This window comes from Penicillium mononematosum (assembly GCF_028829835.1).
Source record: "Penicillium mononematosum strain IBT 11891 chromosome Unknown utg000003l:1.0-8172316.0:1.0-8177699.0, whole genome shotgun sequence".
NCBI classification, from domain to species: Eukaryota; Fungi; Ascomycota; class Eurotiomycetes; order Eurotiales; family Aspergillaceae; genus Penicillium; species Penicillium mononematosum.
In genome coordinates, this window is record NW_026643273.1 from 5888365 (window position 1) to 5912420 (window position 24056).

At 50.4% G+C, this 24056-nt stretch overlaps 9 protein-coding genes across 9 annotated transcripts; 5 read left to right on the forward strand and 4 right to left on the reverse strand.

Moving 5' to 3' along the window:
* Positions 1 to 209: 209 nt before the first annotated feature.
* Positions 210 to 1730, reverse strand: N7519_007253 (glycoside hydrolase family 32 protein; the record flags this gene model as incomplete). The annotated part of the gene is made up of 1 exon (XM_057294029.1): positions 210 to 1730. One exon carries the CDS (start codon positions 1728 to 1730, stop codon positions 210 to 212), a length of 1521 nt encoding a protein of 506 aa, XP_057148840.1.
* A 678-nt stretch (positions 1731 to 2408) lies between these two features.
* Positions 2409 to 4453, forward strand: N7519_007254 (glycoside hydrolase family 32 protein; the record flags this gene model as incomplete). Its single annotated transcript, XM_057294030.1, has 3 exons — positions 2409 to 2810; positions 2880 to 3240; positions 3297 to 4453. 3 exons carry the CDS (start codon positions 2409 to 2411, stop codon positions 4451 to 4453), a joined length of 1920 nt encoding a protein of 639 aa, XP_057148841.1.
* A 592-nt stretch (positions 4454 to 5045) lies between these two features.
* N7519_007255 (uncharacterized protein) lies at positions 5046 to 6475 on the reverse strand (the record flags this gene model as incomplete). Its single annotated transcript, XM_057294031.1, has 3 exons — positions 5046 to 5631; positions 5879 to 6172; positions 6225 to 6475. The coding sequence occupies 3 exons, from the start codon at positions 6473 to 6475 to the stop codon at positions 5046 to 5048; spliced, it is 1131 nt and encodes a 376-aa protein (XP_057148842.1).
* An 868-nt stretch (positions 6476 to 7343) lies between these two features.
* N7519_007256 (fungal specific transcription factor domain-containing protein) lies at positions 7344 to 11548 on the forward strand (the record flags this gene model as incomplete). Its single annotated transcript, XM_057294032.1, has 9 exons — positions 7344 to 7544; positions 7604 to 7893; positions 7969 to 8182; positions 8251 to 8323; positions 9533 to 9676; positions 9747 to 10038; positions 10107 to 10478; positions 10704 to 11279; positions 11347 to 11548. The coding sequence occupies 9 exons, from the start codon at positions 7344 to 7346 to the stop codon at positions 11546 to 11548; spliced, it is 2364 nt and encodes a 787-aa protein (XP_057148843.1).
* A 546-nt stretch (positions 11549 to 12094) lies between these two features.
* Positions 12095 to 13945, forward strand: N7519_007257 (uncharacterized protein; the record flags this gene model as incomplete). Its single annotated transcript, XM_057294033.1, has 5 exons — positions 12095 to 12158; positions 12257 to 12598; positions 12670 to 13277; positions 13304 to 13452; positions 13552 to 13945. 5 exons carry the CDS (start codon positions 12095 to 12097, stop codon positions 13943 to 13945), a joined length of 1557 nt encoding a protein of 518 aa, XP_057148844.1.
* Positions 13946 to 14745: 800 nt separating this feature from the next.
* N7519_007258 (uncharacterized protein) lies at positions 14746 to 16519 on the reverse strand (the record flags this gene model as incomplete). The annotated part of the gene is made up of 6 exons (XM_057294034.1): positions 14746 to 15504; positions 15700 to 15746; positions 15802 to 16022; positions 16072 to 16207; positions 16259 to 16295; positions 16355 to 16519. 6 exons carry the CDS (start codon positions 16517 to 16519, stop codon positions 14746 to 14748), a joined length of 1365 nt encoding a protein of 454 aa, XP_057148845.1.
* A 1358-nt stretch (positions 16520 to 17877) lies between these two features.
* N7519_007259 (uncharacterized protein) lies at positions 17878 to 18626 on the forward strand (the record flags this gene model as incomplete). The annotated part of the gene is made up of 3 exons (XM_057294035.1): positions 17878 to 18279; positions 18339 to 18419; positions 18477 to 18626. 3 exons carry the CDS (start codon positions 17878 to 17880, stop codon positions 18624 to 18626), a joined length of 633 nt encoding a protein of 210 aa, XP_057148846.1.
* Positions 18627 to 19537: 911 nt separating this feature from the next.
* Positions 19538 to 21049, forward strand: N7519_007260 (uncharacterized protein; the record flags this gene model as incomplete). The annotated part of the gene is made up of 3 exons (XM_057294036.1): positions 19538 to 19825; positions 19938 to 20693; positions 20831 to 21049. The coding sequence occupies 3 exons, from the start codon at positions 19538 to 19540 to the stop codon at positions 21047 to 21049; spliced, it is 1263 nt and encodes a 420-aa protein (XP_057148847.1).
* An 808-nt stretch (positions 21050 to 21857) lies between these two features.
* Positions 21858 to 23292, reverse strand: N7519_007261 (uncharacterized protein; the record flags this gene model as incomplete). The annotated part of the gene is made up of 3 exons (XM_057294037.1): positions 21858 to 22133; positions 22195 to 23172; positions 23242 to 23292. The coding sequence occupies 3 exons, from the start codon at positions 23290 to 23292 to the stop codon at positions 21858 to 21860; spliced, it is 1305 nt and encodes a 434-aa protein (XP_057148848.1).
* Positions 23293 to 24056: the final 764 nt, after the last annotated feature.

A 24056-nucleotide genomic window follows, 5' to 3' on the forward strand; every position in this document is an offset into this window, starting at 1 on the left:
GCAACACGGTCTCAACATGTTGATTTATTCATCAATATGATAGACCAGCCTTATCCTCCTGCAACGGCGACACCACTTGTCGCCAAATGAAAGCCTATAAATCAGCACAGATCGTTTAAAACAGCAGTTTCAGATTTCTGGAAAGTGGGCTCTCATGAAATCATCCGTGAAAGGTGTCGTGATTCCCGGTACTCTTCAACTCCGGTAACCTACTCCAGAGAGATCTTCCGCACTACTACACTCTGTAGCACGACAGATCCTCCACCTACCTGCAGAGCTAGGCCATCTGCTGCCTCATCCGGGAAGATAAGGTCAGAAATAACGACCTCCCCTTTCCCTCCAAAGACTTCCACGGAGCAGATATCAATCAGTGCTCTGATTCGAACCACTCCCGAGGCATCGGGCTGTAGGGAAGCGCTATGAACACCGCCTGCTGCAGCGTCATAGGATGTATCCCCACTAGCTGTTCGGTCAACTGCCAGTGTCGCGGTGGACTGTTTGTACTGGATAACTGTTTGCTGTGATCCGGCCTTTCGAACTGCCAATGACAAAACCGTGTTTGTTTGTGCGGTGAATGCAAGCTCGATATCCAGTGCGGTCCCAACGACAGATGAGAGAAGAACCTGGCCCGGGGTAATTGTCCGGTTTCGAATAGTTGCTAGAGTAGAGCCTGCAGACAGAAGTTCACTGACAGGCCACTGAACAAATGATCGCACAGAACCTGTCTGTTGCAGCCCAAGAGTCCGAGGGAATGAGAGCATTCCTTTCCAGGTATTGGTTGGTGGACTGGCTCCGTAGCTGTTTGAGATGGCCGCGAGGATCCGTCGCCCATCCGTTTTAGGCACATTCTCCCAGCTCATCGCGCCATCGAAATCGCGCCCATAGTCAAGCCATAGGTTCGCAGTATCCACAGGATCCGGTTGAAAAGTCTTGCCATCAAATGAGCCTGTCAGGGCGAAGACGCCATTCCCACCAGCTGGTGACCCCTTTGCTGGGGTCAGGATCAATACCCAGGTGGTCTCATCAGTGCCTTCAATGGGTAGCTGGAACATATCCGGCACCTCCCAGCCGGTGATAGCTGACGGTAACCCTGATACCTGGGCTGATCCAAGATCGCTCACCCACGTCCAGTGCTTGGCATCGGTAGAGGTCCAGAAAGTGATTTTATCCTGCCCACCATGGGCAAGAATCATCACCCACTTCCCAGATGCCTCGTGGAAAAAGACCTTAGGATCGCGTGTCTCCAGTCCCTTGGTTGTATCATGGGGCGCTTCCTGCGCCGCTGAGATAATAGGATTACCAGCGAACTTTGTCCAAGTGACGCCCTCATCCACGCTATAGGCAAGGCGCTGGTCTTGTGTGCCATTCGACGGGAAGTATCCAGTGTACCAGGCCAGATAGGGCGGGCTCTGAGAGGTACCCAACCCTGATGTATTTTTAGAATCGTAGTAGCTGGTACCGGTGAATGCCTCGACGCCGTTCTCGCTTGTTATCGCGATGGGTTCATAGGTCCAGTGGAGAAGGTCCGTGCTGGTTGCGTGGCCCCAGTTCAAGTTTCCCCAGACGTTGGCGGTTGGGTTATGCTGGAAGAACAGATGCCAGACCGAGTCGATCTTGATAAGGCCGTTTGGCTCGTTCATCCAGTTCTTTTCTGGGACGAAATGGAACAGTGGGCGATAGTCGTCGGCTAAAGCCTGGGTAACAAGAAGGAGCAGAGTCAAAATGATCATGCTGACAATAAGATTGTTGCGACAGGTCTAAAAGAGAAGACAGGATTGATTATGCTGATGCACTCGATCTGTGAGTCTTCAGGGTTTATATATCTTTCCAACTCCTCAACAACACAACCTCATTTACCCTCAATCTATGAGGCATTTGCGCCCGACTATCTTTTGTATAGAGAGCCACCTCATTCTTCAGGGATTGCAAGTAAAGTGCTGCAGGGGAAATAGAGATCTGCAATGTCAACGTCCTTGGGTCTGAGGGTCTGAGACACATCCGCTCCACTTCGCGGAGAGAGTGGCATGTTCCGCGAGGGCTCCTCCTATCGAAAAGGCAGGTATTCCTCCTAGATATCCGGAGACCCCACAAATGCCGAGCCTCCATTGTACCCCATGTGATGATTTACTCACACCGGCGGCCCGTTGCGGGGAATACGGGGCTTCTGGAACCCCCCAGCGGCTGGGAGTGTGGGCAATAGGGCTTCGGCCACCACCCCGCCTCTCCGCGAAAGTTGTTTGGATGAAACTACACTTCCTCATTTTTTGGATGTCATGGATTCACGCCCGGTGAGGTTGCTGGTTCCTGGAGCCTACATAACCTGAGGACCACCCGGACTGGAAACCGCTACAATCACGCACTCGCTCTTCTCCATCTGCGATTACTCTCAACCTCCAAAGCCGACAATCATGAAGCTCAGTACGGCCTTTCTCTTGGGGGTGACAACCTTGACAGTTGCTGCAGATAGCCCAAGCAAGGCCTACACGGAGCCTTATCGTCCCCAACTCCACTTCAGCCCTGAGAAAAACTGGATGAATGATCCGAACGGCCTCCTGTATAATAATGGTGTTTATCACCTCTACTTCCAGTATAACCCTGGGGGTGATACATGGGGTGCAATGTCTTGGGGCCATGCAACAAGCAACGACTTACTGCATTGGACTGAACAGCCTATTGCTCTTGAGGCGAGGGGTTTCCCGGATAATATCACTGAAATGTTCTTCTCAGGAACGGCTATCGTCGACGAGAGAAATACTAGTGGTTTTGGTCGCCAGGGAAAGGTACCCTGGATTGCTATGTATACGTCCTATGTAAGTGCTCGTGATCGCAAATACTCCTGAATCTTTGAATCTTTATCCAATCATTCTAACGCAATGCAGTACCCAATCGAGCAGACACTGCCAAGTGGAAAGCACGTCCGCGCAAATCAACAGGCCCAATCTATAGCATATTCGCTCGACAAAGGGATCACATGGACCACATACGACGCCGCTAACCCCGTGATTCTGGACCCTCCTGCTCCATACCAAGATCAGTTCCTGGAGTTCAGGGATCCCAGTGTCTTCTGGCATGAGGATACTGAGCGATGGGTTGCAGTCATTAGTCTTGCGAAACTGCACAAGGTCCTTATCTACACATCACACGACCTCAAGAAGTGGGACTTGGCCAGTGAGTTTGGTCCAGTCAACGCTGTTGGTGGTGTCTGGGAGTGCCCGAGTATCTTCCCGCTATCTCTCGATGGTGGGGAGTCTGTGAAATGGGTTCTCATGCTTGGTCTCAACCCGGGGGCCCTCCAGGAACCGTCGGGTCCGGCACGCAGTATATCGTGGGGAATTTCAACGGCACCACGTTTACCGCAGACAGTAACAGTGTCTATGACGGGAATAGTCCCACTGATGGCATAACATTTGAGGACTTCGAAGGAGACGAGTCCCTTGCTGCTCGCGGCTGGACGACTACCGGTGATTTTGTCGGCGCGTCCCCAGCAAAGGGCACCCTCGACGGACAGAACACAGTAACTGGATTCAAAGGAAACCAGCTTCTGAACACATTTCTGAACGGCGATGCCACAACTGGTACTCTCACATCTAAGCCCTTCGAAATCTCACAGAGGTACATCAACTTTCTCGTCGGAGGAGGGAGCAATACCAACACAACCGCAATTCAACTGAAAGTGAACGGGCAAGCCGTCCATACCTCCGCCGGGTCCGACAGCGAAACGCTTTCGTGGGAAAGCTGGGACGTATTCGCCCTCCAGGGGAAGAGCGGTACTATCGAGATCATCGACAACGCCACCGGAGGCTGGGGCCATATCAACGTTGACGAGATTTCATTCTCCAATACGCGCGCCAACAACCAGGTTGCTAATTGGCTCGACTGGGGCCCAGACTTCTACGCGGCACTCGGGTGGAATGGTCTCCCTCAGGATGATCGAACGGTTATCGCGTGGATGAACAATTGGCAGTATGGAGCTACCATCCCGACAGACCCCTGGCGCAGTGCAATGACGGTTCCCCGGCACCTTGCGCTAAAGACAATTGGTGGCAAGGCCACATTGGTGCAGGAGCCAGCGGGAAAGTGGGGATCAATCACATACGGTGGCAATGTGTCCACGTTCTCTCGGGTGGATGGTGTGCGCGAGCTCGGCCGTATCGGGAAAGCGCTGGACATTCACCTGACATTCTCCAATAGACCGCCATCCTCTTCAAGTAGCAGTTCCGAGTTTGGGATTGTCGTTGCCGCGACCAACGACTATACCCAGCAAACGCGAGTCGGCTATAATTTCGGCACCCAGGAAGTTTTCATTGACCGGTCACAATCGGGGGACGTGTCCTTCGATAGTACCTTTGCGAGTACGTACTCTGCGCCTTTGTCTCCTTCGGCGAACGGAACTATTTCCTTGCGGGTTTATGTGGACTGGTCCAGCGTCGAGGTCTTTGGGGGGGCAGGGTGAAGCCACGATCACCGGTCAGATTTTCCCTTCCACTGAGGCTGTGTACGGTCGACTATTCTCTACCGGTGGTGCAACAAGCAATGTTAAGCTGGGGGTGGAGGAACTGCGTTCTACGTGGCGGTAGGATCTCGCGGCAATTAAGCCGGACTAAATTGGGGGTTGAGCCCTGGAAACACTAAGCGCAGACTTATAACAGAACCAAGAATAGGACAATTTTACTATGACTCGCACCGCAAGGATAAGAAAATAATTCTCACTGAGTAATTGACACCGCGTTGTTTGAACGCATTGTTTGAAACCATGGAATACAAGAAGTTTGATGGAGCCCCGTAGGATACTCAAGCCCTGTGTTTAATGTTGGTCCCCTCCAGTCGAGCTTTCAGTGACTCCCGCATATACTTCACAGATGGACTCAGTATACTCGGCCAGTGTAGAGCATCAACCGACGCGCCAATACATTCCCAGAAGAGCGGTTGGCAGAGCAACCGAAGGCAACGCACCTCCAAAGCCCTAATTGCGGCAATGCATACGATATATATACTAAGGGGGTTGCATAAGTACAGCCACGCAACAGAAAACGAAGAACAGTAACTCACAGCACATACCTCGCACAGAGAAACCAGGTTTTCGGCAGGCATAGTCGCAGAGCGAGGTTGGCTGAATCAAGGAGGCTTGTCACCGATTGGAAGAACAGTGGCGCGTAGGTTAGCAGCTCGGGGTCTGCAGAACCGCTGATTATGATACGGTATATCACCGGCCAGTAGATCGACACTTCATACAAGTGATACTTAGCTCGGCATACGGCACCATCGATGTGCTGGCTGATCGGTTGAGGCCGCGAGTCCGATGCAATACTTGAGCAGAGCATGTCTAGGGCAAACGCAAGAGGGTAACCCGGATCTGGAATTTCCGTGCTAGCGCTCAAGTCATCCATTGCAGGACTGGTGTATTTGTTTAGCACTGTTTGCAGTTGTATCTCCGTAGAAAAGTGGAAAGGGGTTTCCGTTCGCGAGTAAGCTTCGCTTATGTGTGATCCGTCGGACGAGGATAGTCCCGAGGGTGAGTGTGGATTATCGGACCAGTCCCAGACATCTGTGTTTGTCGGTATGGGTATCAAATCCAAATGGCCACGCATCGTTCCGCTTATGGACGATAGGCTTAGGTGCATAGAAAGCTCGCTATATCCTTGTTAGGGCTTTCAAAGCGTGGCTGTCGGCTTGAGCCCACCTTTCTATGATGTGAATCGTCCAATATAAGCGCCTTATAAGCCGCGATCCGGGAGAGCTTTGACTGCAAAGTGTGCTTTATTCCGTTAGATAAAGCCAGGGCAGCTTGCAATCAACGATGCGGTAGGCAGTCCAAATAAAAATGTACCTTTTGAAAAATGGTTGAATCTTGAGGAACGCGCTTTGCATATAATCATACGCATGTCTTGGTTGGATCAGGCATGCAGAGTATAGGCTGAAAAGGAGCAAGCACTGAACGCTTGTCACGCTGTGTTCCTGAATGACTATTGGGAGCATAGAGAAAGCGGCCTCAAAGGGTGACGATTGGGTTTGGTCTTGGCTTACATGTGCGAGTGACGCGACAAGAAGTGACAAGCAAGACATTGTGGAGGGAGGGAAACCGGCAGCACTTGACTCGCGAAAGTGAAGGGTGAAATCTGGATGGAGAACAGGATACAACTGGTGCATGTGAGTGTGGAACGTGTGGAGAATACTAGGCGTCGTCAGTATGCATCAATGTGTTTGCTCATTCGTATCAGACTGACAGATCAGCAGAACCGACAGGCCTATGCTCAGCGTACTCGGATATCTGTGCGGAGTGATGCTCCAGTCGGTACAAGACACATGCTAGATCTGACGGTAAACCGAGGATCTGCATGAGATGAGTAGACTTGATCACAAGCGGAGGACAACCCCATGGAGGCGCAAACGGTGTGATATCCTCACATAATGTGACGTGATGCGATTGCGGCTCCACCAGTGGGATGATATACTCCAGCCTTTCTCGGATGTTCATGAGTTCCTGTACCAATCTGCCACAAAATTTAGCCAATGCAAGGCCATCAAGAGAGGAAGGACTTGCTGTGAGGGTTGGGAATCAGGAGACCGTTCATATACACACTGCACGCCTTGCGAGACGCAGAATGAACACTTGGGTCTGCCTCGGTCACAGCGCCTTCTGCGCAGGCGACAGTGGTCGCAGACTGGAATTGTGGATCTAAATGGGAGCATTTCCAGAGAACTGTATATGGTCTGGGGATTCCAAAGGTATGATTTTGTCGCTGTATGATCGTGTTCCAGCCTGTTAACTACGTTGCAGAGGGGATGACAAGCATATTCGAACCCGCGGAGATACTTGTAGTAGATAGTGGCTCAATGCGGTGCTCTTGCTGCTATTAACTAACAAAATGCGGTTTAGCTCGCCAGTTAGCAATGTCAACGGAGAAACAATTTTACTTCGGGGCTATAAATAATGCTCCTATCACATGTGAGTACCTCTGCTCCACCCATGAACCCTATTGAAAAACAAGCCAATCACAGGTTGCTAAAGCAGCAATCGCGGAGAAGCTCCTCCCTTTCCGCGAAGCCATCGGTGCCCTGTCCAGTCACGATTCATGGTGGTCCATCTCTGACTCCCCACATGAAGTACGAATCCTTCTAGAATTTTGTTCGAAGTAGCTTCTTTTACTTGAACTCTCTCTAGATTCCCCATAGTCCTGAAATGCGGAGTGAGCTTTGACCCTCTTCCCCCTTCCCCGCTCAAGAGGCGCGAACCTTGGAAGCCTTATATAAATATTCCAATGAGGGCTCATAGACAAGCGTTTCTGCGTCTTCCCTTGTTACATTTTCTCCCCGCCCTGGCAGAATATGACCAAGACTTCATTATGCGAGCTCCGAACATTACTCAGGCGGGCCTCTTGATCCTTTCGAGGAGAATTGTTCAACGCCCAGAGGATGACCCTGATGCGTTGGTCCTAGAAGCCTGGTCCCAGGGCCTTATGACGGGCTCACTGGTCATCATGGCGGCGGTCACATTTGCAAACATGCGACCGGGTGTCTTGCTGCACAAACTAATTTTACTAGAGGTAACTCCCAGTACCAGCAATGTGAATAGTACCTGCTAACCGGCAACTTTCTGCGATAGTTGATCTTGGCCACCGCTCACGGAACCTTTATATTTGCGCCAGACCCTGTATATGGATGGTACTTGGCCTCAACCGCAATCGGATTGATTATATCGTGGTCCCTGCACAACGTGATTGCGTGGATGAAGAATAGGCCGTTCATGAGCCGTGGACTGTCTCTCTTCTACATCGGGACGATTATCCTAGTCCAGCCCTACTGGGCGGCCGAGATATACGCCAACTTCGCATACTTTAACAATATAAGTCTTGTTGCGTACGAAAAGATCCGTCCATGGGAAGCACTGTTCCGGTAGAGTACCGTTCCATTGTTGCAACATTGTTTTGATTCGTGGCCTTCTCTCATTGACTTATACCGCATTCCCAGCGACCCATGGTGGATTTACACAACCTGTAATCTGTTCTGGGTAGTAAAAACACATTACAACTTCGGACTCATTGAGCTGGTGCGCGAATGCCCCCGCTTTGGCCTCATGCTGGGTTCAATGTGCCTCTCTATTCTGTTCAGTGTGGCCGATGTTCTCAGCGTTACTGGCGTACTCAGCGCTGCAATGCCCACCGGAATCAACCCTTTCTGGAAGGTGAGCCCCTGCGTGTCAGCCTCTAGTTGCAATAAGGTCCGGGTCTAACAAGCGGTCGAGCCCTTCAGCTATGCTTCATGTTCAAATGCCTCTGTGACACTATTATTCTGGACGACTTCAAGACCGCACTTGACAAGCTCAGTACTAGATGGCTCGCGCGGAATGGGATGCACACAATAGGTCAGCACTCTCTCTTTATTTTCTTCTCTACGGCCTTCATCTCCTGCGTCCGGAGCCTAAATATGTCTAAGTGTCCGTAGACTTCAGAAGTCACCCGACTTTCACAGAAGAGCGTGTTCCGCCCGATGCGCACGATAGTATTTCGTTGAAGCACCCTATCAGCGCTGTACATATTGCATGAAGGGAAATTCTCTGTTTTGAAAGGCGACGAAGTGAATATTGGCTAGTTGGACTACGATATATGAGGGGCTTGTGTAATACCCATAAAATATACTACTCCCCGTCCCCCCCGGGCTGGCCCCTGCTGAAGAGTGGCCGATGAGTCAACGTATATTGTATGCATTTCGGTCAGGGCGCCGCAATTTGCGCTCAGGCTCTTGTCCATTGTCCGTCACCCAGGAATGCCCTCTACGTTATAACCTTCTTGCGAGGGAGGACAGCTCATTGGACACTAGTTAGACCCTAATGCAGAGACAGGCGACTAAAGGGCTCGACTTCGCATGTAGGGAATTAAATCATACAAGGGAGAGGATGATCGGTGTCCCACATTCACGGCCCATGAGACACCATTCGGACCTCTCCTCTCCGGGGCGTCCGGGGTAGGACCACTGATATCTGCCCACCCGCCAGCCACTTTCGGGGAAAAGGACCTTCAGGTCTGACGGCCGACTGCCACATCACATCACATTGAGTCTACCCCACTCCCGTTGCCCGATACTATCGGGAGTCCAAGGTTGTAGTGGCTAGCCGTAGTATCCACTCGGCAAGAAGAGGGAGCGTGCGACTGGTGCCCGACCTAGTGTACGAGACAGGCTGAACGCCCATTCGATGGTTATTCTTGCCCCTTCCCGCTCCTTCCCCGCCGTGATGAAGTAGAGATGTTCTTCGTGTGTTCTGGAAGCATAATGCCATGGGGCGGCGCACGCTGTAACGTATACAAAGGAATTGCTGAAGTACACCGGTGGATTTTTCCTACCCAACCAGGGACCTAGAAGGACGCGGGTGCACCAATCACAGTTTAAAGATGGTACCGGGTTCTGGTTTTAGTGAACACATCCATTGCTATAATCTCGCCAGACCCTTTATTATGGAATGTACACCCCGGAGGAATCCACGCCAGCAAGAGTGGTTTGCCGGCATTTAGCAGAAAATGAATATAGATCATGACAGCCGGAGACGGCGCAGCACGCTGGCGTGCAATACATGTCGAGAACGACGGACAAAGTGCGACGGGAAGCGACCCAAGTGCTCTTTCTGTGTTGAGCGCAGCAAGGACTGCTTCTACCAGGAAGCCCAAGACCTTGCACCCTCTCCGTTAGTGGAATACCTCATCGCGAGCTACGATACTGATCTGCTTTCTAACCGTATCCTAGGCAGAAGCTAGAGCTATCGAGGATATGGGAGCAGCTAGAGCGCATTACTGCAGTAGTACAGGGCCAGTCTCTGAAAAGCTCTCCCTCGCCCAAGAGGCAGCAGCTATTTCGTTCCTTAACAAATCACGATGCGTCTATTGGGTTTCCAATTATGGTAATCCAAAACACAGCATTCATGAACCTCCTTGGCCTGGATCACTCCCTACCTGTGTTCCTCGAAGGCTTGGAGCGCGGAAGACCAGACATATATCCTCAGCCACCCAGCACCCCCACTGTGATTATCGATATCCAGCATGCGTCACTGTAAGTCAAAGCAAAAGGCTCGACCTGGAAGATAGAGCGAGTCTGACATCAGCTTGCTTTCCGATTAGCCTTCTCAGCGCATTTATGAGGCAAATCTACATTTGGTACCCAATTCTGCATGCCGAGTACACCGAAGAGTTCGTCCAGGCTATAACGTCCTATTTCCCGCCCTCGGTGGGGTCTTGCCTCACTCTTCTTATTTTAGCGGTTGGATGTGTGGCGGAGTGCGAAACCATTACGGACGCTGTGCAGAGACGCCCGGAGGCGATATACATACAGGCGGCTATGGAGATGCTCCCATGTGTCTTTGCAGACAGTAGCTTGCGCAGTGCGCAGTGCCTGCTCCTGTTCAGTATATACCACCTTTGTTGTGCGCGACCCTGTCAGGCGCACGACTATGTGGTGATGGCATCGTATAGACTGCAGAACTATTTGATAAAGTGAGCGAATGCATAGTGGAATAGAAACGGGAATGACTACTGAACATTGGGATGTCACAGTGAGTTAGACACCGATGATTATACTACAGAAGGATCAATCTTCCGAAACTGCTTCTGGTCAGCCTTATTGATTGAAAGGTTTCATCCCCCTCGACTGTGCCATCTGTTGAGAAAACAGAAGGTCACGACCAGCCACTGATCTGTAGGAAGCTAACCACTTTATAGCGAGATCAGGGTCCAACTGGACTTCGTTGACAGTGGAATCTGGAGCGTGGCTTCATATGCCCCAGCCCCAGCAAGCTCAGCAACCTGGACCTGGAATAAACCAGAGCCCTTCGAGTCTCCCAAAAATACAAATGGTAGAAGCGACAGCGATAGGGACCTGTCATACTTCGTTGCGGAGATCGCTATGCGCAAAATGCTACGGCGCTGCACCTGGTCGATCAGCACCCTGCCCCATGGCAGCCACATTTACGCACCTATTGTCGCCGCCGAGCTGGAGCGCCAATTGGATGAGTGGCTGCAAATGCTGCCAGAGGCGTTATCATTCCGCGCTTCGAGTTCATGCATCGGGAGCTCGCGGCGGAACTCAGCGTGGGGCGAGTTCTTGCGCACGCAGTATTACGCGTTCAAGACATCGATTTACTGGCCTGCGGTCTATGAAGCACTCAGTTCAGGCGAGGCAAACGACGACCTCCTTCTCCACTGCAGTAAATTCTTTACTAGCTATGCTGAATTCGTTACCAGCGCCGCCGCTGCTGTAACGCTCTGCAAACCGAATATCTGGACTTTGTATGCGAGGTGAGCGTGGCATCCGTATCATCCCCTTGGGGTTGGAACGACAGGCTGACCTGTTTTGGGGATGTAGTGTGTTTACCATTTCGATGGCGACATTGGCAGCGCTAGCGGAACCGTGTCTATCTGAAGTAGCAGTGCTTCCGGGGGTTGCCCGAGGCCTCAAATTGGCTGTTGAAATCCTCGCAAATGTGGCGGACGTGAGCCCCTCGCTTGGGGAAATGAGTGTGATATTGAACGACAGGGTCTTTCAAGGCAACGTTCTGGCAATTTAGAAGTTAGTCATACACCCCATGTAAACCTAGAGATTCTCGTGGTTAATGTTATTCGTTCTGTCCACTGCCCAACTCGCCGTGTAAAACTGGAAAGATCTTCGGAAGTCAAGGGCTAGTCTCACCTTGTGGCGATGCAAGTGACAAATGCGTTCAACGGTGTACCTAGATAGGATCCAATATTGACTAGCAGTCTCCACTCCCTCCTGGAATATGTGATTAGCGTCATTGCTGCGCCCGGGCACCGCTTAGCTGACGGGTCCATGGCCGAGCCGTCGCGGAAAACCCCCACATCTCCGCGAGGTCATCGTTCGGGACCAAGCACTGGAGAGATTGGGGCATCGGAATCGGGCGTATCTATCCTCACCGATCAATGTCGGGCACGGTACGGAGGGATTGATGAGGGGAAGCTCTTTGCGAAAGGGGCGTGCACGCGTGGTATAAATTCCCATACAAGCGCCCTCACCTCGACCTCTGGGGTTTATCAAACAGCAATTGGAAGCATCTCTACTGTTCCTCCCCTTTCAAGTGTGCCGTTACGTATATACCATGGGTTTTCTCTTGGAAAAGCCCGAAGGAACTGCGGGCAAGGCCTGGCCTGCCATCGTTATAAGTGGCTTCGTTGCATTCGGGGGGGATTCTGTTTGGGTGAGTGCCAGAGCTGGCCCGGGGAGTAGACATCTCCATCTCGTGGAATCGCTCTCTGACCAGGCGTGTGTTTATTTAGCTATGATACTGGCACCATCAGTGGCATCCTCGCCATGCCCTATTGGGCTCGCACGTTCTCCACGGGCTACAGGGACAACACTGGCCAGCTGAATGTCACGTCCAGCCAGTCATCTGCCATTGTCTCCATCCTCTCAGCGGGGACCTTCTTCGGAGCTCTTGGTGCCGCTCCTATGGGCGATATTCTGGGTCGCCGCTGGGGTCTGGTTGCGTCCAATGCTGTGTTTGTTCTGGGAGTGATCCTGCAGACAATCGCAACCGACATTCCGCCCTTTCTTGCTGGCCGGTTCTTTGCCGGCTTGGGGGTGGGCCTGATTTCTGCGCTGGGTATGTTTCTTTCCATGCAATTTTTTTTTCTTCACCTACCAAGCACTGACAGTTACGGTATCGCCCAACAGTCCCTCTCTACCAGTCCGAGACAGCACCTAAATGGATCCGAGGCTTCATCGTCGGCTCGTACCAATTCGCTATCACCATCGGTCTCCTCCTAGCATCAGTCATCAACAACGCAACGCATGACCACAACGACTCCGGCTCCTACCGCATCCCCATCGCCGTCCAGTTTGCCTGGTCTATCATCCTAGTGGTAGGCATGCTCATTCTCCCTGAGACCCCACGCTACCTAGTCAAGCGAGACAATATTAAAGCCGCAGCGCGCAGCCTCTCCCGACTCCGTCGCCTCCCCGAAGACCACGAAGCCGTCCGCCAGGAGCTCGCCGAGATCCAGGCAAACCACCAGTATGAGGCTAGCCTTGGCGAGTCCGGATACATCGACTGCTTCCGGGGCAATCTGCTGAAACGGCTCGCTACAGGATGTTTCCTGCAAGGGCTGCAGCAGCTAACCGGAATCAATTTCATCATCTACTACGGGACGCAGTTCTTCAAAAACTCCGGGTTCAAAAATGAGTTCATCATCACCCTGATTATCAACTGCGTCAATACGGGCTCTACAATTCCGGGACTCTACGCGATTGACAAATGGGGCCGGCGCCCGTCCTGCTCCTCGGTGCGGTTGGGATGGCTGTCTCGCAGTTGATTGTGGCTGTTCTGGGGACTACGACAACGGGTCAGGATAGTCAGGGGACTATCGTCGTCCACGATACTGCGGCCCAGAAAGCGGGCATTGCTTTTATTTGCATCTTTATCTTCTTCTTCGCTGCCTCGTGGGGTCCAATCGCCTGGTACGTCCTTCTTTTTCTGTTTCTTTTCCTTTTTCCCTCTTTCATCCTGTCTTTCCCCTTCATTTCCTTCTCGGTTACTAATAAATCTTTTAAAAAAAGGGTCGTCACCGGCGAGATCTTCCCCCTAAGAACCCGCGCAAAGTCGCTCTCCATGACGACCGCCACAAATTGGCTGCTGAACTGGGCGCTGAGCTTCTCAACCCCATACCTAGTCAACTATGGCGACGGCAACGCGAACCTGCAGTCGAAAATCTTCTTCATCTGGTTCGGGTGCTGCTTTATCTGCATTGGCTTTGTGTACTTCATGATCTATGAGACAAAGGGGCTGACCCTGGAAGAGGTAGATGACCTGTATAATGAGGTACCAAGTGCTCGTGCTAGCGTGGGTTGGAGGCCCACCATTACGTTTGTTGAGATGAGGGAGAAGGCTGAGGCACAGGGGGCTATTGGGGAGCATCATGAGGTTGAGCTCCGTCTTGATGGTTCTGCTTGACTGGGTGTGGAGACGGAGTAAGTCCTGGTGGAAGAGTAGGTGGCACGCAAGTCGTAGTGTGACCGTGATTCGGGTTGGGGAATTCTAGAAGAGGATAGATTTAGGAGAATGGATAAAGGATCTATAATGAGCTCCAGTTCAGAACAGTGTCGTCGTATCTGAGGTCTAGGAAGCATTCTAGGTCGTCGAGCGTGGCAGGAAAGTGACTAATTGCCAGTTTCACAGATATTCCATAGAAAAGGCCTTTTTCTGCTGTCTACCTAACAAACTGGGAAGTGGGAGTAACTATCTATGTACCAGGCATCTAAAAAAGACTACGTGAGGAGAGTACCAAATAGAAGCCACTAAAAGACACATAAAAAGACAAATGAAAAGAGTACCAGAGAGGAGTATTTAGGAAGCCCACCAAAAGACGTTGGCCGACTATTCTTGTGGAGTATCAAGAGAGGCAAATTCCTTCATCAAAAAGATTATGTCTTTTTATTATATTCCACAACCTCCTTGGTGAAGCAACAAAGTCAGCATCTATGAAGCTCAGTGAATGCCCGACAAGTGGGCAAACTAGTTTATCTGGACTGTAGGAAGTACATTGGAAGGGGTCTCTCATTTTGGAACCTGTCGAGGACGATGGATGACAGCTGCCAGCCGTCACCCCATAGAGTAGCTGGTCTTCCAAGGAATCCTCTTCTCCTCCATCCTCCACCTGAGCGTGTGCATCCATCCGATCTCCAGTCACACCCACCATCTTCGACCCTTCACATAGTCCCAAAGGAACCCAGTATAAGCAGGAAGCTCGTGGATTAGCCAGAAGCACCCTCCATCATCAACCGAGTTGAGAGAGTAGGGTCCGCGCCATTGTGGACTGGACACGAAACATCCTTGATCAGATCATCCGATGCGCTTTGGATGGCATCCGGCACACAGTTTTCGTCCTCGAAGTTCTTAAGGTCAAATGCTGCCATCCACGTTCCATCTCCCTGATCCTCCCAAATCCAGGCGGTAAGGTCGTCGGAGTTGCTCACGCAGCCTTCCACACCAGATTTGATCGCGTCCTGTGTGGCCCAATCTCCGCTCACAATAACCTTGTACATCCAATCCTTTGTGGAAGACAGGTCATCTTCGAAGATCACTTCACATGTGGCCGACCCGGTAGCAGAAGGGGTAGGTGTGGCTGAGACCAATCTTGTTGAGGTAGGTTTCGCCGTGGCTGATACCATGGATTGTGATACCGATGGATGCGGATGATCTTCGACCCAGTCGTCATAGTCCTCACCCACATACTCGCACTTCACGTCCATGGGATCGCTGCCGACTTGCGCACAGTTTGCCTGAGGATAAACTTTATCGACATCAATCGAGTCGGCATCCAGCACGGTATCGGGATCGTGTTCAACGTCAACATCAGTGTCGATATCAGTGGAATCAGTCTGTGTGTCGCGCTTGACTTCGTCGTGGATGACATCGTAATCGCCGTCACTTTGCCAGTCGAAGTAATAATTAAGCCAATTGAAGCTCAGGAGCCATGCATAACTATCAGCTGTCATCAATGTCAGCTCCGCCTGTTTTGTGTTTAGTCAAATATGGAATTTTTATAATCACCATTCTTCTTCACATTCGTATTAATTTTGTTCCAACTTCTGAGGGGATGTAGCGAGTTTTTCCGTGCGTATCTGGCGCAGTACTCTGGCCCATAGACGACCTGGTGATATCGTAAGTATTTAATAAAAAAGGAAAAGCAAAAGAAAAATTCATACCTTTTTGCCGGTCAAAATCCCAGCAATGTTATCATAGACGTCCTCAACTGGGTACATTCATTAGCATTCGAATCGTCGTAACAGGTCGTATCCCGGGCTTACTGTGGAACTGGGTTTTCAGCGCTGTCTGGCAATGGAAGAACTCGTGTGTCATAGCATGGGCCTTTGTGTATAGCACAGGTAGCTCTGAAATGGCCTTCGGGCGGCCGTTGGTCAGTTCATCCAGATCCTTGTACTTCGGTCCGAAGAACGCGGGACAAAACACGACACTATCGCCGTAGCCATCAGAATTGGCGAGGCCTCCTGGGTAGCGGAGTGCACCCCTAAACTCATTAATGACTTGTTCTTCTTATCAATGGTTGTCGGACTTACGCGCCCATTTTTTTGCAGCGATCTTTCAATCTCTCCGGTTCTTTGCATGTAAACGTGATCCGACTTCCAGGCTTCATGGTGCGCCATTTCTTGGTATTTCCCCTAACAGGGAACTGCTGGGCCTGCTCGAAATTGTCTGGTCTTGTTAGCAAAATATGTTGCAGGCGAAGGAGATAGATATTCTTACGCATGACGTTCTTGAAGTCATCCTGTTGAGCTTCGCCCTACACAGGTCGCTCCAGTTAGCTTCATGCGAGGGTTAGAGGATTCCAGGTAAACTGACCGACCAGCCTTCACCGTCTGCCACCTTATCATCATTGAGAAAGAACTGGTTCCAGCCAGGGGTTTTCGCAGGGTTCTGAGATGACGGAGGTCCCAAGAGAAGCTTATGCGATTGATCAAGAGTCTTGACTATTGTATCGAATTGCTCGGATGAGCATGTCTTCATGGCATCAGTAAAGTAGATGCCCTTCCATTTGGAATGCAAATAGTTCAAGCTGTATGAATCTCTCTCGAAAAGAGACGTAGTCCCGTCGGTCGACACAGGGGTGGAGGTTGATGGATTCACCAGAAAGAAGAGACAGATGCTGACAAGTAGCAATTGTAAAGCCATATTGCACACGAACCAGCTTCAGTTTTGAGAGGTTGCCAGAAATGAAAGCGATACCCTTGACAGCATATTTATATACTAGAATTTGTAGTCGGGATGTGGAGATCAAGCCATAAGGCTGGCACGGTTGTGCATTGGGATCTTCACTTCCTTCGCATGAGGGGGGAGGGCTGATCCATCAGGGGGGAGTATTTGTAATTCTGGAAAGAGCCCCCAAGATTGTTCTTCCGTTGAATGAAGATTATGACCTACACAAGGCTACCTAAAATGGAAGGTTCTATGATATATTGTCCACATGTACATAGGATGAGGCTCCGCAGATCATCCACAACCTTACCTGAAACTGTAATTAGCCCCCACGCACAGCCTTGGAGCCTCCTGACAACCGACCCACAACGGAATTGACGGGACAACTAACCGGCGTTCTCCGTCTCTTCAAACGTGTTTCCTTCCATGATATGCGGGTGGGGGCCGAAATAGCTCTGGAGATCAGTCCCGATTAGGTAACATCCAGTGAGTTTCGGTGGGACCTGCGCTCTGGTGCAGTACTTCATTAGGAACCACGTCATTTAGCTAAAGACTACTCCGTAGAGGGAGTACCGTTTAAAAAGGAGCCTTGAGTCTAGTTTCGACTGGTCAGGTAACTTCTTCAAGTATAATTGGCCATGAGTATGATGTGGACGCTACGCTGGCTTCTGCTCTGGGTCACCCTGGCTCTCGCTATGGAAGACTATCGTATGAGAGACTCTCTTCATGAAATTGTACTTGGCGCTAACATAAGAAATCCTTGTCTGTCTACAGCGCTCGGTGTTAACTTCGGATTTAAATACATGTATGTGGCTCTGATTCTATCCCCAGGGCCGGAGACCTTGGTTACTAAACAGGCAATCTCAAACTAGCACGGCGGCTTACTACACGGCATCTAATAAATCGATCACTGTGGCGAAACTTGAGGCATCAGCGGACTATCAAAAGCACATGGAGAATCTAGTGACCGACTCTCAAAAAAGAGTGTAATTTAATGCGCCCGGAAGACCAAGTGAAGTGGAATCCAAAGCTAATATATCTCCCATTTTTCCAGAGTACGCTTTCAAGAGGTCCTTCTACGGGAAGGGGATGAACTCATCCCAGCACCGAAGGAGTATCAAGGCTACAGCAAAAATGATAGCATGATTCTCTCTGATACTCTGCGGCACATGATCGCAGCCGCGAATCACACACTAGGCCGGCCTGTTATGATTTCAGCCGTCAGCCTACCCTCGGATTTGGACACCATCTCCAGATATCACGTCTTCGCAGCGCTAACAGGCACGGATGTGGCTCCGGAATTGACGCACCCAGGGCAGCTGCTAGGGTTTCTCAATGCTGCTCGCCTGGCCTATAGTCTTGATACACCCGAAAGTCTTGGGTATCCTCCTGGTTTTGATTTAATGCACGGTCCATTAAATATCGCTGTTTACATTGATTACAATGGCTATTCCCTGGATTTATGGACCGCGGATCTCACAGAACTCGGAGTCGACACACTTGAACATGAGCATAGCTACGCACGCTACCCAGACTTAGGACTATGGAGGGTAGACCCGGCGGATTCAGAGGTTTGTTCTTCTCTCTTGTTCACAATTCATCTATAAACTCTAACCTATATGACTATCAGAGCCGGGTATCGCAGGTCATCCACAATTTCATCTCTAATCTGAAGAATACGGATGACGGGCACCACGTTCGAGCGGTCATCGTAAGTGGCGAAGCACCGTTGTCTGTGATGGATTCTCTCCGGTCGATCGTTTCTCAGGCCCTGCCCAAGGAATGGATTCCTATGCTTCGAGACCAGCTAGACCCGGCTTATGTCGCCGCAATCGGAAGCGCGCATCGTGCTCGAAAGTTCATACAGAAGCCTGAACTATGGGAAGATGATCATGATCATCCACATGATGAGCTTTGACCGATGAATTTGGAACTTTGTAACATAATAAAAGGATTGCTTGTTCTGTTAAATTGCTTAGTACATGCAATATCAACTGTTCAAACAAGGAAGTACTTTACCTACATGTAATTAGAGCTATAATACACGTCACCTTGATTTGAAGGAAGAAGCGCAAATGTATTAGAGACACGGTGCGTTAGTTAGCATAGCAAAAGGAGGGAGAGAGGCAGTCTCCAACCGCCAGTGCACCATATCGTACTTTTCTATAGTTTTTAAATTTGGCTGCCTTCCACACCACTAATTTACTTATCACCTCATTCCTACAAGTTCTAGTATCAACTTCTATAGTGTTAATTTCTACTATATCTCAATTCCTATAACAAGAATACTTGGCTGGTTATACGGCCGCAGTCTTCTTACTGGTCTTTTTAGGTAGACTTTCGAGACAGTCGTTTAGGTATCTGGTCATATATATATTTCTCCCCCTTCTTAGTTTGCTAGGTAGATAGCAGAAGTTAGGAATTTGAGAGGGATCACTAATGTAATTAATGCATAATCAGGACGTTTGGCATCCAACGGCTAACTCTGACTTAATTCCAAAACAAAGCTCATCTCAGCACGTGGTGTTTGTTTTGAGACTCGTGGCTCTTCTCTAGAAATTCCTTCCACGCTTGCAATCCTCCGCACCTCGGGCATATTTCCCTCTTGGTCTCCCTCGTAATGTCGACGTCAGCTCCTCCGCTAAGTATAGCTCCTATTTTCATTTACATCCGAAGTCTCAAACTCGGCCCGCTCTCATTTGATACCCGATTCGGAATAAAAATGAGGTAGGAATCCCGTCACAGATGTGGCGCCAACAATATTTAATCCAGTTGTCAGATGTATTAGGTTCCCAAGTTGAGTCTTGCTCTTTTCCCTAAGATCCCGAAATGTTCTACAATATTATCGACTCGGAGCGCCGATCCGGAAATTCTACAACAGTCACAAATCCCAGGACCAATGAACCCCTCTGGGATGTGCCTGCCGCACGTGAGACGCAACTAAACTACGCAGTCGAAGCTGCAAGAGCGTCATTTAAATCATGGAAGCTCTTGGCTATCGAGGAAAGGCAAAAGTACCTACTGAAGCTAGCCGATGAGCTAGAACAGCGAAGAGATGAGATACATGCCCCTTTGGCAGCAGAGACCGGAAAATCGGTAACGAAGACCTTCCATGTTGTGAGTGTCGGAAATATTGCTAATAAGCTTCCCAGAACCCCCTCACACAGATGGCGATTAATGATACTTTGGCTTTTATCAGATTTAATGGTATTGCAAATCTACATTCAAGAACGCTGCTTGGCTGGAAAAGCTGACTGGTCTAGCATCTCAGTCACTGCCCGATAAAGTCGAACACGAGAACGATAAGACCAAGATCGTGTCAACCCATCATCCTATCGGAGTAGTAGGTGCGATCATCCCTTGGAATTTTCCGCTCGTGTTAGCCGCTGCCAAAGCTTCTGCAGCGCTCGTCATGGGAAACTGCGTCATTGTCAAGCCATCGCCATCCACCCCAAGTGCCACTTTGAAGTTCGTTGAGCTTGCGACATCAGTACTTCCGCGGGGTGTGCTTCAGGCGCTTAGTGGAGACGATAATATGGGAAGGCTCATTACCATTCATCCGGGGATCGACAAGATAAGTTTCACCGGATCTATTGCGACTGGAAGAAAGGTAGCGGAAAACGCGGCCAAGACTCTAAAGCGAGTTACACTCGAGCTTGGTGGAAATGATGGATGTATCGTCTGCCCCGACGTTGACGTCAAAACCGTTGCTGCTAAGGTCGCTGCCGGAGTTTTTATCCATTCGGGTCAAATGTGTGTTGCTACAAAAAGAGTCTATGTGCATGAGTCTATCTTCCAAGAATTCCGGGATGCTTTTGTGGAGGCAGTCAAGGACATCAAAATCGACCTTGCTGGCGACCAATCACCTTTGTTCAGTCCCATCCAGAATGAGTCACAGTACAATGTGGTCAAAGATATCATCGCCGATTGCAAGAAAAACAACTATACTTTACTTTGTGGGGGGGACTACCGACGAGCACCCAGGGTTTTTCATCGCACCCGTCGTTGTGGATCAACCGCCAGATGATTCCCGCGTCGTCCAAATGGAGCAGTTTGGTCCTGTTATTCCGCTTATGAAGTGGTCTTATGAGGATGAAGTGATTTCAAGGGTCAATGCGACAGAAACTGGCTTGGGGGGGCTGCGTCTGGGCGGATGATGTTGGCAAGGCGGAGCGCATTGCGCGGAGAGTCGAAGTTGGAAGCGTATGGATCAATAGCGCTGAAGACCCCAACCCATATGGCTACCTTTCTGGATGGAAGCAAAGTGGGATTGGAGGCGAGTGGGGGAACCTGGGCTTGAACTCGTACTCTTACACACAGATAATTCAGCTCCGCAAGTAGACTGTCCATAGCCCTCACAACAAAGATGACATGCTGGGAAACAAGCCCGCATTTAGAGGTCAGAGGCGCTTAGAAACCAAGTTTCATAGGCACCGTCCAAAAACGACGCATCGATTGTTCCGTCTTAGTCATCCAAAATCGATATACAATTCTCTAGGGGCAATTTCGAGGAAGAGGAAGATTGGTTCGGTCAGATAGTGTTATGGCTTATAAAACTGTAAAGTACGAAACATTCCATAACATCCTCTGATAGCTCAGCTGGAAGAGCGCAAGACTGTAATTGACGTGTTCTCATGGAACTTGTTATCTTGAGGTCCCTGGTTCGATCCCGGGTCAGAGGATTTTTTGCCATTTTCACCTTCGACATTGTGAAATGCCCTTTCTTCTTTTATGTTTTCTATTTTGGAACAATGAATTTCGGTAATTCGTTGTCATTTCTTTTAAAATATTTCTAAAGTCTCCAAGGTCGGATTAACCTTGGCGTAGCTACCTAGGTAACGTCGGACCGATGGCAGCACCCAGGGGACTTACAAACACCTCCCTTGGGCGGCATATATAAAGTGATGCAACCAATAAAGTCATCATATACACATGGAAAGCTTTAATCGCGAGAACAAGGTGAATTCATAGACGTATATCGTGGGATTATATTAACTCATGCTGATTTAAACCATGGAACAGAGAAGGAGAAAAAGAAAAGACAGACTGGTATGTCCAACGCAACAAGAACTGTGAATCTAAACACTGAGCGATCGGAAATGTCACCACCAGCTAGCGCCTTTGCCACTATCTGAACTTAGATCGAGACTTAGATCTGCATAGCAACAGCACAGAGAACTCCGAACACCACGGCAACACCGGACAAGGTAGCACGGCCAGCCGCGTTGAACGGAATGATGCTGGGGCTGGGGCTAGGGGTGTGACTGGGGCTGGGCTTGCTCCCGCTACCACCGGAGGCAGGAGAAGTGTGAGCCACAAGGCCGGTAGAGGTCTTGGATGCGTTGCAGGCGGCGTTGCAGACAGTGACGATACTAGTGTAGGTAGGAGTCACACGGGTGAAAGCGCCGGTGGGGGGATGGGCGTGCTACAGTGCCGGAAGGAACAACACCGGGGCCGGTAGGCTTGCCTGGAGTCTCTCCAGGAACAACGGGAACGGGAGTCTCAACAGGGCCAGCAGGCTTGCCGGGAGTCTCACCAGGAACAACACCGGGGCCGGTAGGCTTGCCTGGAACTTCGCCGGGAACAACAGGGGTCTCGCCAGGACCGGTGGGCTTGCCTGGCTTGCCTGGAACCTCGCCAGGAACAACGGGTACAGGAGTCTCAGGAGTCTCAGGCTTGCCTGGCTTTCCTGGAACCTCGCCGGGAACAACAGGGACGGGCACAACGGGGACAGGAGTCTCAGGCTTGCCTGGGATCTCAGTCGGGGGAGATCTATCATGGCAATCAACCTCACCCAAAACGGCGAGACATACGTTGACGGGGATGTTGACCAGACCACCATTTGAGTCAGACTTCTGTTTGCACAGAGCCTCACCAAGGACAGCCAGGCAAACGTCGATCGGCACATTGATAAGGGAACCGTCGCCGCTGTCATAGGAAGAGGCCTGGTCACACTTGGCCTTTCCGAGGGCAGCCACGCATGTGTTAACGGGCACATTGATCAAGCCACCATCAGTGGCAGTCTTCTGCTTGCATTCTACCTCCCCAAGGATGGCTCCGCAGAGTCCAACAGGGACGTTGATCAGAGCACCGTCTTCGCTGCCGCCGCTGCCGCTGCTGGAAGAGGAAGAGACCTGGTGGCATTTGGCTTTTCCAAGAACCGCAGCACACGCGTTAACAGGCACGTCGATCAAGCCACCACTGCTAGCTGTCTTCTGCTTGCATTCGGCCTCTCCGAGGATGGCTGCGCAGAGATTCACGGGCACGCTAATCAGACCACCCTCGCTCCTGGCAGACAAAGCGGCCTGTTCACACTGGGCCTTCCCAAGGACCGCAGCACATGCATTAACAGGAACGCTGATTAAGCCATTTGTCACGGTCTTCTGGTTGCATTCGGCCACTCCAAGGATGGCTGCGCAGAGATTGACAGGTACGTTAATCAAGCCATCAGCGGCTTGAACTCCCTATACCATGACAAGATGTGTTAGCTGTGGACCTAGTTACAACAGCAACCATCAGCGGAATTTGCCTACCGAAGATGAGGCTGCGAGAGCCACAAGCGAAGCGATCATGGATTGCTTCATCGTTGCAAGTTGGAAGTATATTCAGACTGAAATAACGAATGGACGCTGAATGACCTGCAAAACGAGTGATAGGTCAAAAAGCTGACAACGAAGAATGAAGAGTAGGAATAAATCAGAGAGGTAACCAGCCTTATATGTGCCAACCCACCAGGCAGTCATTATAGCAATTTTAAAATAGGGGGAGCAAACCTCGATCCTCCGTACTGTATATCTCAAGCTATCATTTAGCCCAAAAAGGAACGCCAAGCGAGAAGTTCAGACTAGACCAGCCCATTTTACTTGGAAATAACTTTCCGATTGGTTGCCTGCTCGTGATTTCCTCGTTTTTTCGTTGACAAGTTGGGGAATGAACCAAACCTGATATCCCAATCTTATACTGGACCTATCACTTCGCTCCCGGGCCGCTAATGCAATTAGCGCTTTATTTGATTGCTCCCGCTGGCAGTCTAGCCCGAACTAGTTCAGCCACACATATCCCCGTATGCACAACGTATCTCAAGCAGCTCTTTGTGCTCGTGATATCTCAGTTCAGGGGCTACCCCAAGCAAGGTGTAAGTTTCAATATAGGGCTATTCGGCGAGACAGGCGGAACAATCCCAAATTAGACCAGCAAACTGCCTGTTCCACTAAGTTGGAGTCCCGTAATCCCAATGGACCAGTCATCATGTGCCTCCTACCTGATGCAGAACCCAGCTACTGGAGCGCAAGGGTTCCTAGTCAGGTACGCTGCATTTCTAAATTAATTTGCCGCCAATCAAACCTGC